This window comes from Artemia sp. Qi Xiang Cuo, chromosome 16 (assembly GCF_049724085.1).
Source record: "Artemia sp. Qi Xiang Cuo chromosome 16, ASM4972408v1, whole genome shotgun sequence".
NCBI classification, from domain to species: Eukaryota; Metazoa; Arthropoda; class Branchiopoda; order Anostraca; family Artemiidae; genus Artemia; species Artemia sp. Qi Xiang Cuo.
In genome coordinates this window covers 46405657-46422529 of record NC_142809.1, presented here as the reverse complement: position 1 = coordinate 46422529, position 16873 = coordinate 46405657, and the positions used below count along the sequence as shown (strand labels likewise).

At 34.5% G+C, this 16873-nt stretch overlaps 1 protein-coding gene across 3 annotated transcripts in view; it reads left to right on the top strand.

The window, feature by feature from the left end:
* Positions 1–16873, top strand: part of Cul1 (cullin 1) — a 117654-nt gene that overhangs the window by 81662 nt on the left and 19119 nt on the right. For all 3 annotated transcript variants that reach the window (XM_089102016.1, XM_089102015.1, XM_089102014.1), the window contains exon 12: positions 14693–14914. In XM_089102016.1, coding sequence (XP_088958142.1) covers positions 14693–14914 — 222 coding nt within the window. The remainder of the gene's footprint in view (positions 1–14692; positions 14915–16873) is intronic.

Genomic DNA, 16873 nt, shown 5'->3' with positions numbered 1-16873 from the left:
GCTAAGAAACAAATTATCAAGAAGAATCACCCCGTCATCAAAGGTTAATAATATATTCTACTAATCTAGTCTTTAAAAGTGATCGGCTATTAAGATTTTTAAATTTACTATTTAGTTTTAGCCTATTTGCTATATAAGGGATTTGGTATCTTAATGAAAATTTATCTCTTTCACAATTAATCAAAGGGATTCAATAAGCTTAAAAACGAGCCGACGAAGAAGCGATTGAGCGAATAGGGAGGGGTAACAACAATTCCTGATTCATAAAAATAACTCCCCGGAGAATGAATATCATAACACCCGAGCCATATTTGCAAATCCCTAAGTTGATTAAGGTTTAATATATGAATAAATAAAAATAAAGTTTTTTTTTCAGAAAGATTTTGAAGTCGTGCACGATAATGAAATAAAGTACCAAGGATCCTTGCGGATTTGTTGTGAAATGTATGGAGGGGTTTAAAATGATTAAGGAATTTATTTAGGTAAATAATGGGACAATATCTTAGGTATGATTCTATTGAAGAATGATAAAGGATTTTAATAATTGAAAAAGGAAAAACATACTTTTATCGATGTAAACATCCTAAATTTTGGGCTAATTTTATACGGGGATGGTCAGAATGACTACGGAAACATAAAAGCTCATCAAGAATAATCCCCAAATATCTATATATCTTAAACCATCTAATTCTACACCCAGAAACAACTAACTCATCAATCCCAACTTTAGCAACTCCTTGCTTACATCTCCCAAAAACCATAAATTCTGTCTTAAACAAATTGAGAACTAGACAATTACAAGAAAACCACTGGATAACTGAATTCATTTCAGACGCCAAATTGTCGACCAATAATGAAGGAGTTTTTGCTTCAACAGAAACAACTGTATCATCTCCAAATATAACTGTTAGGCTATCCTTATAGGATAGACAATTAGGGAGATCATTTATGTATATCAAAAATAGTAACGGTCCAAGTAAGACCCCTAGGGCACTCCAATATCATCCATGGAGTTAGGCTGAGATAGATGGCCTCGCAGGTCTACTTGGAATCCGCAACTACGTAGATATGAATTTATTAAATCCAATGCCTTTCCACGAAATCCAGGGTTATTCAGTTTTTCAAACAAAATGGAATGTTTTAGAGTATCAAATGCTTTTTTTATATCGTAGAAAATGCATGATACATAATTATCATTATTCAGTTAATCATTAGTTTTAAGCAAAAGGGCTGCAACTGCTTGTTCAGTATAACGACCTGGTCTAAACCCAAACTGGCTTTTGTTAAAAGATTTTTTTTTATCTAAATAAGACAAAATTCTTTTGTGAAATAACTTTTCCAAAATCTTTGACAAAGGAGAAAGTATTGCAATAGGTTGGTAATTATCAATATTAGTTTTATCATCTTTTTATACCATGGGATAACTCGGGCAATTTTCCATTTAGTAGGGAATACCCCAGAAGATAAACACAAATTAAAAATATAAAAAAGAGGTGTATGAATTACAGATGCAAGGTGTTTCAAAAGATTAGTTGAAAGTCTATCCAAACTTAATGAATTACCTCTATTTAAATCTACTATGTTTTTTTGGAATTCATCAAGACTAACTGGGGTCAAAAACATACTTGTATCCTCTGATTGACGAAGGTATTCTTTATATGAATGAGCTGAAGTTGAGCCAAGACCACGAGCAACATCAGAACCAATACTAGCAAAATGAGCACTGAAAGATTCTGCAACAGCTCCATTTCCCTTTGATTCAAGGCCATTTTTATCTATTATTAATACTGGATAAAATTATTCTAATTGTTTCCAATCTTTTGTTTAATTAGATCCCATGTTTTTTTCGGTGAATCAGCATTCCTAAAAGAATTTTCAAAATACCTGTTTTCACTCGTTCTAAGAGTTTTCACCAACTGATTTTTACAATTTTTAAATCGTATAATATTATCAGGCTATGGATATTTCAATCTTATCTTATATAGACGATTTTTTTTCATTAACTGATCTCAGGAGTGACTCATTAATCCATGGTTTTCGTGAATTTTTTTACTATATATTTTTTCATAAGGACAATGATGGTCTAATCGTTTATTTAATACTCGTACTCTATAAAAAATATCCAATGATCTATTAGGATCTCTCTCTTCTAAAACTTCACTCCAATCTACGTCACGAAGGACTACTGTTAAATTGTGTATATTTTTAAGTGAAAGATTTCTCTTTCTTGTAATGATCTCCCTAATCAAAGTCTTTTGAGTCTTATAATCCGACATAATCATGCAATGATCTGACAATTCATCCATAATCACAGACGTAGCCTCACATGTATGAATGATTTTATTACGTGACTGCACCAAACAGGTATTTCACGCTACAATACTATATAACTACATTTATACACAAACACTAAAATACTTACAAAAAAAACTACACATTCACTAAGCACTCCTCAGAGAACTTTCACAATAACCTCAAGCATCAAATCTATTTGTGTTATACAGGAATTTCTTCACTATGTTCCTAACATTTTTATCACCAATTATCAAACTTAAATCAAAAGGGAAGCTAACATTACCTTCTTTCAATTCAAAAATCATATTAAACCTCTGACGAACATAAAAAAGACTATCATACAGGACATGCTCACAGTTTTCTATACATCCACATTTACACATTGGGCTATGCGTCATGCCTATTCTATGTAAAAAATAATTCATTTTCGAATGGCCTGTTATAAACTGAGTTAAGATATAGCTTGGTTCACGTTTTTGCGCACAAATTAAAGCTCGTTTACATTTGAAAAATCTAATAGGACAACAAATTGTATAGTTTTGAAATCTTACATACAGTTTATTATATAGAACATTTCTTAAAATACTAAGGTTCTTTTTGAAAGGTGACAAATAATTTTCCATCAGAAACCCAACTCCTAGCAGCTTGGCAACTATTTCATTGGTCTAAACACTATGATCGAGAGAATATCTATTTAAAGGATAATTAGGCTGCACAATACTTTGCCAAAATGGGGGATATCCATTTTTAATAAACCTCATCACCGCCAGTTCTATTGATCTTAGACCGATTGAAAGAACGCCTGAAATGGAAGTAATTACATGATTTTTAGCAGTTCTAAACGACTTTGAAATACTAAGGGCTGAGTATCTATGTGCTGACTATAACATATTTTGTGAATTTTTTTTTTCTTAAGGCCACAATCCATACTGGAGCCGCATACAAAATAGTCCTTTCAATTACTGACTTATACAATTTTCTATGAGCGAAAGGCTTTAAGCCCCAGGTCATCCTTACCACGCTTAAACGAGGGCTCGAATATTTCTTAGCTTCATTAATTCTGCATGTTACATCTTCTGTCAAAAGAAGTTTCTTATCTAAAATTACACCCAAATATTGAACTTTATCCTTAACATCAATAACGTCACCTCCAAATACTAAATTGACGTGGAGTGTTTGATGTCTATATGTAAATAAAATGACCTCTGTTTTTAATGTGTCAAATGTTAATTTATTATTTAAGGCCCATTTATCAAAACTCTCAAAAATCTAATTTGCTATTTTTTCAAGGGTACTTACATTCTTTGCTGTAACAATAGCACCTATGTCATCAGCATATGCGTGAATCAAACAATTTTCATTTATATTAATTTCAAGAATGTCATTAATATTAACAAGCCAAAGGAAAGGAGATAGAATTCCACCTTGTGAACAAGACTTTTCTAGTAAATGTAAATTTCTATTTTCGTGTGCGACTTATTGATCTGATAAATAACTATGAACTAATTTTTTTAAACCAGAGTCGCCTTCTTTTTCATTTAAACTTTTAATAATTCCTGGATGCCAAGCATTATCGAACGCCCTTTTGTACCAAAACATATACTCAGTGTAAATAACTTCTTCTTTTTATTTTTTTCAATCATAGTCACTGAATTATCAGCCGCATCTACTGTGCTTTTATTTTTCGAAAAACCAAACTGAATATCAGAAATCCAATTCTTATCATTACTTAGATTATTCAGTTTACCGATTATTAACTTCTCAAAAAAGTTTCCTGAATTAGAAAACAGACTTATAGGATGATACGATCGGGTGTTGCCGTCATTTTTTTTACCCTTTTTATTTGTTACAATCACAATAGCCTTTTTCCATTTTTTAGGGAAATACGAAACTTTCAAACACACTTTTTAAATTTTCAAAAGAACTGATGCAATTACATTAATATTTTTTTTTCAAAATTAAATTTTATATTCTGTCTATGCCTGGGGCTTTCATTGGTTTTAATTTTTTTATAATTTCTAAGTGATCTTGAAAGTGAAAAACTTCGCTATTTTCTATATCTTCTTCTAACATTTGATTTACTACTTGTCTAATTATATGATTATAGCTATTGTCATCTAATATCTTTCGTGAACCACTTATTTAAAAGTAAATCCCCAGCTTCAGCTTTTTAATTCTTCAAAGTACAATCACTCTTTTTAATATGTATAGTCTTTGCTTTTCCATCCTAAAACATAAAAATATTTTTACTTGTTTTCACTGTATCCGGTGGCCCCTTTTCTACAAAAAAACGTCTCCAATCTTCTTTTTTATCCTTGAAAATTTCCCTATTATATTTACTTTTAGTATTTTTCGTATTTAATTCTCTTTCTATGTATTTTAACATTTTAAAGCTTCTCGTATTACATCAATATTCTTTCCTTAGTTCACTTATTTGTGGTGTCCACCAGCGGCAATATCTTTTTAAAAAATTGTTGGGACGCATAGGAGTCGATTGTTTTATATCATTATGTAATTATTTAGTTAAATGATCAAAGAATGAATCGATTGCTTATTCTGAATCCAGAATAAATGCAAAAAATTAATCAGAACGCTTCAGTAAAAAAGCACTAAATACGTCCCAAATTAGTCTTCTTAAAATTATATCGCTGGTTCATATTTTTATCTCTAATCTCATCATTAAAACTGAGATCTCAACTTATATACAAATGGTCTGATAGTGAAGGAGGGTCTTGTAGGACTCTCCAATTTTCAATATATGTCAAAAGTTGTATACTAGCAATCGTTACATCTGGGCTAGAATAATGATGATAATATGTGGGTGAATCAGGATCATTAATAACAACAAGTTTTTTAAAAGTTACAAAATCCTCTAATTCTTTTCCTTTATGATCAGTAGAGACACCGTTTAGCCACATTGGACTTTTAGCGTTAAAATCCCCACCTATCACATAAAAAGAATTACACATTCTATCCAATATACTCAGCTGATAATCTAGGGACTGGAGCGAAAGGGAGCAATATACTGATGACACTCTAGTGATTCTTGACTTCAAATAAATAGATACGGTGACAAACTCGTTTGTAGACTCATAATGAATATCGCACTTAAATTCTTTTTTAACTAAAACTGCAGCAATGAAGAACCTTTTCTCAAAATAGAACTTTTAGAATACTGTATAATCACTTGGAACAAATGTTGTTTTACCGCACTTGTTGACATGCGGTTCTTGTAACAATACCATATCTGGTTTTAAGTCGCAAAGTGTTTTCTGAAGCTGAACTAGTGCACTATAAGAGTGCTGAAGGTTAATCGGAAAAAATGTCAGTTTGTTTGCGCTAAGTAAGTCATTTTGAGTATTCAATTATACTGAATGTTCTTCTTGAGACGATCCATGATTTCGCGAGCAATTGGGCATTTTTTAAATTCATAGGATGCATGTGGCTCACATTTGACATTTTTTTATTACATGACCGACACACCGGGCGACTTGTAAACTGTTTTTCACAGTCCTCGTAAGCATGGTTACCCATGCACCATGAGCACGCAACATCACCCTTACAAACCGAACGTTTCAGTCCATAGAGACAGCACTTCGTACATCGAGTGATGTTGATGTGATCCTCGCATTCAACCATTAAAAACCCGAACTTAAGTCCACGATTTGAAATGATCTCCTTCCGTAATGCTGGGCTGGCTTCAATAATCATGTTTTTTCTCGTTCCTCTTTCCACGGTACTGATAACCTTTAAGGTTTCTCCTTTTGCGACGAGGTCTTTAACTGAGGAGTTCGAGTCCATCACACAACTCATGCAAGCTTTGCGTGTTGCGTAACCTGGTTTTTCTTTCACTACCATTCGTTGGAGAAGCTTCGTGACTAGTTTTGGTTTGAACTGCAACTGTTCGAATTTTTCTATTAAAACCATGAAGGCTTCATTTAAGTCATTTTTGCTCTGCATTTCAAGAATATATTTACCTCCTCGTCCCGGTACAATTTTTTTGCTGCGAACTTTATGTTATCCCCCTTTAGCACTTAGGATATCTGTTTGGTAACATGTTCAGTATTTTGATTTCTCTGAGATCTGTTCCTTCCATCTTGGTTCTTTAAGGTAGTGTTCATTGGTTCGAAGACCAGGCAATGCGACTCGGGTCCTTTTGCTACGCTGGCATATGACCGGGTCTAATTCTGAATGATGGGTGAACTTTGACAAATTTCTTGCAACTCGGTCTGTAGCTTGACAATTTTTTGCAGGTGTTTATTCTTGTTGCGGAGAAGCTCCGAATTTTCTTCTATTACAGTCTGGTGCAGAGCCAGGATCCGGTCGCATATTTCTCTAACATTATCTTTCCCACAAGGGACTTTTTTTAACGTTTCCGAAGACCTCTTTCAGAAGTCTCAGTGATGCAACGACGCTTTTTTGTTTATCGACGGGGCATAAACTTTCGTCTTCATTTTGGCCGCCGGTATCATTGCTCGAAGCCATAGTCACTGTCACTCGTGAAAGCGAAAGTCAAACCCGGTTAATGAAACTATGGTCATGCATTGAGAAGCTAATATTTACTGGATTGTTTTCATAATTTGCTGGTGATTAATTCGAATAATGTGACGGATTTTGGGCCATCCTGTACTGCACTTTATTGTCTACAATGTAGTATAACTTTTATCACTGTTCACTGAAAGCTAAGCGATACATCCACTTTTTTCTGAATCTTTCTGTAACAGAGGTCTTCACACCTTGAAAGCTAAACTAAGACTCCCTCACATGTATAAGGCGAAAGAATATTGTCAATAAGCGAAGTGGATGAGTCGGCTACACGTGACGGGACAAAAAAAGTCGGATATAAATTACAAGAAACAGAACATTCTAAAAACTGTAATACATAATTATCAACCCCATGATGATCTGAAGGTAAACATCTCATTAGGTCTATGTTAAAGTCGCCAAGGATCATGAATGGAATACGCGGACTTGAAAGGTAAACTAGCATATTTTCCAAACTACTTATGAAATTTGTCAAACTAGAAGAAAGGGGACGGTATATCACTACAATTAAAAGTTTTTCATTATTAGGCAAAAAACCTTCAACTACACAACATTCAAAATCCAGTTCAGAATTAAACCGTAAGACATCATCTCTCATTCGTACAGGGATACAATTTTTAATTGAAACAGCTCAGCAACAATGTTTTTACTGAGTCCTATTTCTATTAAAAAAATGGTTATCATTGAGATCAATTTTATTTGCAGCAACATCATCAAGGAAAGTCCCACGAGGACCTAAAATATAAGTACCCGAACCAAATCAAAACTTTACGATCACACCCCGTTCGCTCACCCCTCCCCGACAGTTCTAAAACGGCATCCTCCTAGAAAAAGAATTTTTTGAGTAATGTCATTAAAAAATACATATTGATTTGGTGGAATATAAAAATAATGTTATATATCCTTAATCTCATGATGTAAATGATCTTAAAAAACCGAACCAAATAAGACTGACCTTCTTTCTAATTCCTCTAACCTTGATAACGGGATTTCATTGAAACCACTATCCATTATCATAATTTAGTGCCACGCGAAAAGATAGCCTCCCAGTCTCCCCCAGGCAGAAACGAAAAACATTGAAAATCACACTGAATGGGCTTTTTCTCATGGAAAACAACACTCTGCTGTGAGCCATAATAGAATAAATAACACCTAGACATTGATAAAAAAAAGGAATTTTTTTCCTCCTTCTCAGCATACGAAGATTAGATAATTACACTCGAAAAATCAAACAAAATAAGAAAAACAAAAACAAAATTTACTTCCCGACCAAACCACAGAATAAATATTCATAATAGTCAGCCGATCACAACTGGAACCAATCTCATTTCTGTTTGACGTCAAGTTTATTGATGTGACACAACAGAGGGGGAACTTCTGGTGAGATCCATGGCTTTTGAGCCTTTCTGTTTGAGCTAATTTTTCTTCTTTAGAAGAGTTATCGCTGTTGACTTGCATAAAAGCTTTTGATTTAATCAACCACAATATACTATTAGAAAAGCCCTCTTAGGTCCAATTTTATTTCTTACAATGATAAACAACCTTGGTGTTTATTTCCCGGATAGATGGAAAATCGTTGATGATTTAACTGTCTTAGAGACATGTTCCAAAAATTCCAAAAGCAACCCAATGTACATCTTGGAATCGATATCAGCCGAAGCTCTTACTGATGAAATGAAAGTCAACCCTTTAAAGTCAACTGTTAGTACTATTAATTTCCTTAAAACTCCCCCTTCTTTTTCCTGTCCAATCCCACCTGAAATGTCTGTTACCACCATGAAATTACTGGGCGTTACCATCTCAAGCGACTTAAAATTGGATTGTCATATTAATGACGTCTTAAAACGTGCAAATGCCGCATTTTCTCTCCTTAAAATCCTTAAAAAATTTAAATGCCCTAAATCACATTGTTTGAGGATTTCCTGTCATTTGTACGCCCAACCCTTGAGTACACCTGTCCTGTTTTGCATCCTGGCATTTCAATTGAATTGTCGGACAGAATAGAGGCAGTCCAAAAAAGGTGCCTAAGAATTATCTTCAATGAGGGTAAAGTACCTTATATTTCCCTTCTTAGGAGAGCTAATCTTGTCACCCTTAAGGAAAGGAGAGCAAAAATTAGCTTGCGTTTTGCTAACAATGCCCTTCATAACCCTCAAACAATTCCCCTTTTCCCTGGTCAATATTCACCCCTTCGACCGCGCCTCCCGCGTTCTATGTCAACAAAAATCCCCCTTCTCGCCCCAATAAGAGTTTGCACTGAAAGATATAGAAGAACTTTTATCCCTTACATATACTTGACATTTTCAACCACCGAATCTCCGTTGCCCCCCCCCCCCCTCACTCACTCTTTACCTCATAGTTATTAATTTTAATGCCCATTTTGCAAATTTGGAGGTTTTATATTTATGTTTGTTAGTCACCAACTAACTTATGTTTTTGTTTTAATTTTACTTTATCCCCTTGTTAATTTTACGAGTTTTTTTTTTTTTTGAGGGGGAGGCATTTTTGCTGACTTGACATTGACCTTCTAATTTTATGAGTTTACTTTGTTTTTGTTTTTAATGTTTTTACGTATTTGACATTGACCCTTTTATAATTTTCTGTTGTTGTTTGATTGTTTTTTTTTTTTGTTCTTTTTTCGGTTTTCTTGACGCTAAAGTGCGAATTCGGCCCTTTTGGGCTTGTGATAGCCATTTTTCAGCAATAAATCTTATCTTATGATCTAATTTCCTGGACTGATTTGCTGACATCATCTGTTAAGTAAACCTTTGAGACATTATGGCAATGCTCAATCTTTATTTCTTTTTCTGAATTCATGGTCTCTAATTTTTTTTTATTTGCTTGCAAAACCATATATTTGTTATTTGTATTTTCAAGTCTGAACTTGGTAAATTTATTGTTTTGTTCCGTGATTTAAAAATCACATCGAACATGTAATTTCAGCAGTAGCTCATTAATTTTATCATGACTCTCTTCTTTTAACGAACACATTAAATTCCATGCAATAATATTATTTCGCCGTTCAGCATTTTGTAGCATTAATATTTTGTTTGAAAGTGGCCCGAGTCTACAAATGTCAGCTGACATACTTGACGATATGTCTTTAACCTCCTCTTTTAACTTTGAGATAGCATCATCACAAGCTCGACTTAAGCTTTCTACTGTGAGGATTCGGGACGATACATTTCTTATTTCAGATCTAATTTCTGTTATTTCATTCTTTAGACATTGTACTTCATCTTGAATAATTTTAACAGTTAATAAAATCTGCTGTATACTAGCTGCAATATTTTGGATTGTTTCATGTGTGAAAATAGATTCAGTAGAGACACGAAACGATTCCAATTCAATCTGTTTTTTCTTTCCTTTTCCCATTACACAAATTAGTAAGCACTGCCTAAGAAGATAGTCAATAATAAATTGATTGCGACACACAGGGGTGTTGTTCACTTGAAACTGTTTAACTGGCTCATGCAATAAAATATTATCCGACTGACAGCATTGAATGAACTGATGGACGTGACATTCCTTTCTTACCACTGGGAGAAACTAACGTGCATAGGTATTTCCTTTTGTGGGGATGACCTATTTTGCGTATAATACCCCAAGTAGCATCAAAATGAAGCGTCAATTTTTTATCTCTGAAGCCGCTAAACTAACCTGGAATTCTGTAAATAAGACAAGGCAAAAAGGAAGCCAAGATAGTCTTTGCATGTAGTCAATACTATTGGGCTTTTTCGTCTTCGAGAAAAATTATTGCACTTGTGCTGTTGCTACATTATAAGTTTTTATCTTTGCTTCTTGCTCCAAGAAAGGATGAAAATGTGACTGCATTGATTACAAGGGGAACTTTGCTCTGTGACTGCATTGATTATAGTGAGTAACAAGGGAAACTTGTTACTCACTGCTTCAAAAATAGGTAAGTCATAACATATGGAGCCCATTTGAATTCTGTTAATATTGCTGCCGTGTTAGAATCACTCACATAACAGCTTCCAGTTGATTTTGTATTTATTGTTTCAATGCTATTAGTAATTTGCAATTCCCACTGGCAGAAAAATTAAATGTCGCAACTAAAGAAATATGAACTGGAATGAGCCCCTCACAGCAGTATTGCTAATAGAACGCAATTGTTTAGTTGCTATTAGAAATAAGTTTTTCGACTAAAAATTTAATCCAATCGGCTTATTTGACATGTTTGAATATATTCTAATACTAGAGCCACATGGGCTATATAAGAAGATAAGAGAACACAAAGAACAAAGATAGAGCAACAGCTTTATACCCGCTATATAAATAGTTATCGTTACAAAATCATCTTTTCTTACCCTTTCGATCCTCCAGTGTCCCAAAATCTTCTCTCTGTTGTGCATTGCTACAAGAATGAACTATTCCCTATTTTTAATATCTAGTTATCTAATGCTCTTTTAAAATTCTCTCCATTTATTGCCTCTAAAGATTTCATTCCTCAAATCCTTCGACTCCGAGGCTGCCAAATTCCTTGCCAGGATCTTTCAACTCCAAATCTATTACCAGGGTTGCCACCGCAAGTTTAATTCTATTTCTTGATTCAAGGTTTGCCTGAAATTCGGGGACTGGAAGAAATCTGATTTGAAATGTGGAAAATCAAAGGATATCGTCTGAAGAGGGGGGGGGGGAGAAATTAAGATAAAAATATATTTTGAGATTTGACTTATTTGAATTCTCAAGAGGAGTTGAATCTACAGTAAACATATTTCGTGGGATCTATTTATTTGGGCTTGACTCGACTGATTTCTGCTGTTGAACTTCTGATGCTCGTATCCTAAGCAACATTAAGCCTTGTTTGCATATGGTGAGAGTTTAAATGCCATATTCAGAGGCGAAATTAATTTTATTTTTATAATGCTGAAAGTAATTTCTTCTCATCTGTTCTAAAGTTTCTCGAGGCTGGGCTTCTTCATTATTACTTCTAATTTTGTTGAGAGTTATGATGACAAGGACAAATTACCAGCAGAGTGTTTGTATTGTTTATTTCTATTATTGATTATTATTGTTACTATTTATTGTTTATATTATTATTTGTTTCTATATCTATTCTATTATTTCTATTCTACCACCAGCAACTTTGTTTTGCACCAGGAGCTTGGAGTCTCTTTCTAACAATATAATTGCCCCTTTTATTAAAAAATATTGATGTTAAAGCGAACTTTTTCGTTTTCTTGACCTCTGTCTCGTAACTGGCCGGAAGGACCCCTTATTTCTATTTCTCTCTCTAACCTGAATTTTGCATTCTTTTAAAAGGAATACCATGGTTTAAAGAATCAAATATTTTTCTAACATTTCCAAATCATTAACCCAAGAGTTTAACCTAAGAATAAGGATGAACTTGAGAATAGTCAGTGAAAGTTTGGAAGAGGGCCATTCCGGTTTGTTGACAGTAACAATCACATTTGAACAAAATTTTCTAACAGAGGTCGTTATTCGGTTTCCTCGTCTTTTGAGGGACATTCCCCTTTGAGGCCCGTTTTCGCTCTTCAGCCTGAACCATACGCTAAAGAGCGAAGGATTGTCTATATAAGGCATAATATATGCCCATTCTAAGGTCTACCATTGCTTTATACTTTTATTTGAATTTTACTGTGTGTTTAATATTATGACATATACACTCTTGTTGCTGACTCTTAAACTTTTATTACCACCTCAAAGTCATAGAAAGATAGCGTGACACTTTGAATGATTGTCTAAAAATTGCCACGTTTTTATGTACGGTTTAATCGGGCCATTTGATGGCTCAGTAATGGCTCAAGATAGCTTAAGCCAATCGAGTATTATTTTAAAAATTAAATAATAGTCAAAACAGTTTTTTTTCAATTGAAGTAAGGACTCAGGGACGAATCCAGATTGGGGGTTGCCCCTCAAGATCTTTTCTCATTTCCTCATTACGTTTTATTCTTTTTTTACTCATTTTTTCAAATAAACTTATTAATTTAGTCAACTATTGGCGCCCTTGTCACATTAACCCTCCCTCCCAATATTTCCATCTAGATCTGCCTTTTTAAGGAGTGACATTAAAGCACAAAACGAACAGGAATTATCCTTTGAATGAGGAACGCTATCCCTCCTACAGACCATAGAGCTTTTGTGGGGATTTGTAGATTTTAGTGTTATAATTGTATTGTATTATGGAAAATAAATCCATCTATCTATCTCTTTATCCCTCAACCTTCTTTACGCTAATTTTTGACTTGTAATCAAGTTCAAGAATATTTGGTTGAAAAATATAGCCGGTTAATAAATGAAGGCATTTTGTCTCCCAAATGCCTTTTCAAATCTTAAAATAAAAGTTTTATTGATCAAAGCAAATGAGATTCAATAAAATTCTTATTACGTTGCTCTTCTATCAAAGCATTTATTGTTGAAGCATTGTGAAAAAAAAAGATCATATTTTGGCGCAAATAGTGGGGTTCGAGGGGGGCGCAGTTCCCCTCCAATAGATTTAAAGTATTGGTTAAATACTAACTAGTTGATTTTAAGTTCTTCTTGTTAAAGTTATACAATCCACAGGAATTGATTCATTATGATCCAATTGAATAAAAGATTTTCTAATTTTGTTCTGCTGGGCTTTATGCTGTTTGCCCTTCTCTTCATATTAAAGGCTGTGTTTGCTTTTTTTGAGTGCTAAACATTGCCAAGAAATTATCAAAGCCCACAGAAGAAGGTGTAGATAAATTTCAAGGGCGTAAAATAAACATGGCAGAATTAGATGATTTATAAATTGTTTATCCGATTGAATCGTGAAAAATCAGTGCCTGTAGGCTATATAACTTAGCAAAGTTATACGCTTTTCAGAGTAAAGCGATTATTATATTTGGAAAGAGTATAAAGAATTGAATAAAATTGAATACATGAAATAATATGTTTGCACAATTCATAGCTCAGTAATCGAAAGGTCTCCAAATTTACCCAGCCAGTCAAGGAATTTTATGTCATCAACACAGTGATTTTCAAATTCAGCAGAGGTTGGCTAAAACTAGCATGCATGTCTGGGACATTTAAATGTTCTGTTTTTAGAGCATTTTTAGAGCAGCCTTTAGAGCAATGTTAGAGCAGCTTTTAGAGCATTGTCTAAAAGGTAGACATTCAATGTCTATCCAACCTCAGATCATTGGGTAAATATTTATATTAACGGATAATTCAGATAGCTAAGAAAACAAAATTACCTTTGCAATCAGAATTGCATCCTTAAGCCAAATATGACGTTTGTTACCGTCGCAAATTCTTTTCAGAAATACTTTTAATTTTCAATTTTTGTTTCCCATGTTTTATTTTGTTTCGCCATTTTATCGATCAGCCATTTGATATGTCATTAAATAGAAAAATACTAAATGCACTCTCTTCTGTTAGTTTTATCGTTGTTAAATATTTCGATAACTGCTCTACAAAATTTTGTATTTTTCTATTTAATGACACATAAAATGGCCGCTCGAAAAAATTGCTTTTCTGTAAAAAAAAAAAAAAAAAAAAAAAACAAGAAAGTTAAAAGTGTTTCTGGAAAGAGTTTGCGACGGACACGAATTTCATATTTGGATTCAGGATGAAATTCTGATACTAGAGGCAAGTTTGTTTCTTAGCTATCTAAATTGTCCGTTAATATGAATATCATGGAACAATTTTCCCTAAGGATAAAGTTTTATTCATCAAAAGCCTCGGGATAATAATATGACCGTTAAAGTCAAAACAGACTTGCCTCTACATTTTAGAAATCGTGTTGTTTTAGAACCAACATTTTTAGGGTACTGGTAACTGAAGATTTTTTTTTTTTTAATTTTAAAATCTTTATTAAGCGTATATTTTTTTAATCTTATTTAAGGTATACCCTTCAAGCATCTACAGCTCAAATGGCTGTTCTACTTCAGTACAACGAAGCCGATTCACTGACCTGTCAAGAGATATCAGAAAGAACTGGGATCAGTCCAGATACCTTGGTCCAGGTCCTTCAAGTACTTGTCAAGTCTAAGTTCCTACTTTGTGATGATAGTGAAGAATGTATCAGTCCCCCGTCAAAGCTGGCCTTAAATAGTGGTTACAAAAAGTAAGGTTTTGAGAATCCCTCTCTCTATCTCTCTCTTTAATTTCTTTTTTTTTAGCGTCTGTTTTGAATACTTTGTTTTCTTCGTCAATCTTATATCAAAATACCCGTCATAGTTTAATATCTTAAAATCTGTCTTAAAATTTCATTTTAACAATTCCCTTTTTAAGTCTCTTCAAAGTCTCTTACAATGTGTTCTTTTTTAGTTTTATGTCTATATATATATGTATATATATATATATATATATATCTTGTTACCTTTTGTTACCTTTTTTTTATACCAAATAAATACTTAAATAAAATATTGCTACAATTTATTTTCCAACCAAGCCAAACCTAATTGTCTGGTATAAAGAAGTTGCTTTATTACCCGTGATAAAAATATTGGTTTCAGAGATGTCAAGTTAGTTGTACTGAGTGCCTGAGCGTTTTATCTTGAAAAACTGTTACTGAACCGGGGATCGTTGTCGTAGGACTGTTAGGTGTAGCTTTGGAAACGCCTTATACCAGTTCTAACCTCGAAGGTTTTCTCCAGGGACGACGACTCGTCAACGCAGGAGGCTTCCCAAGGCAGCAACCATCTTTAGATCCCATAAAACGACATTGGACAAGCTGTCAACAGGGTCTGGGATTTAGACGTTACTGCGAAGTTGCAGTTACTTGAATCTCCGTCGCTGCCAGACGACAGCTACTCGTTTCCAGAATCAGGCAAACTTAATTTAAAGTGTCAGCGAAGCTGGTTGGCTCGTTTTCCGTGGCTTGTGTACTCGGATAAATTTAAGGGTGCTTTCTGCAAATACTGTGTAATCTTTGCAGCTGAATCCTCCGGTAAAGGAAATCATCAAAGGCTTGGAGCACTGGTCCTAAAACCATTTACAGCGTGGAAAGACGCGATTGAAGTTTTCGCTTGTCACAGTAAATTGAATTTCCATATAGAAAGTGCTGTACTTGTTGAGGGCTTTGTAGCCTTATAGAAAGGCAAGCAAGACAATACTCTCTTCAAGTTAGATGATGCTCGAAAAGCTCAAGCAAAAGAAAATCACATGAGACTCAAACTGGTTATAGAAACTATTGTTTTTTGTGGTCGACATCAGCTAGCCCTTCGTGGTAAGAATTATCACGGTCCTCTGCGTCCTGAAGAAAAAGAACCAGCTTGAAACGATGGAAATTTCCGTGCTCTTTTGAGAATGAGAATGCGATGTGGTAATAACGAGCTGAAAAAGCATATTGAAAATAGTGCGGGAAACGGGATGTACCTGTCCCCAGTTGTGCAAAATGAGCTTATTGGTGTTTGTGGAAAGATTATTCAAGCTGATATTGCTAAAAGGGTAAACGAAAGTGTGTGCTATTCGGTTTTAGCGGATGAAAAATCTGACATAAGAGACACAGAGCAGCTGTCCATTGGGGTTCGGTATGGTCCAAACAGATTTATGCGCGATGATTTTCTTGGGTTTGTTCCCGTATCAGATTTAACCGGACAAGGTCTGGCCACCACAATATTGAAAAGAAAAGGGTTTGGATTTGAGCAAGCTTGTAGGACAGGGATATGACGGAGCAGCTGCTATGAGTGGGCGCCTGAGCAGTATCCAAGAGCAATTTATGTCCACTGTGGAGCATATACACTCAGCCTGGCGATCGCTTCCACTTGCTCCATTCCAGTCATGAAAACGGGTTTTGGGACAATATCTCTGATCTGCAACTTTTTTGGGTCATCCCCCTCCCGTACCCAGGAACTCAAAGACAGAATTCGACAATGCATGCCAGAATCTAGAAAATTACTCTCATTGCCCTTTGTGAAACACGGTGGGTGGAGAGGCACGATGCCGTTAACCGCCCTGTGGACCTGTATAAGCCAATTTTAGAAGCACTGGAAGAGCTTCAAGAAGGAAACGCGAATGCTGAGACTTCCGCAAAGGCCCATCAGTTAGCAAGCTCAATGGAGTAAGGACAGTTTCTGACCAG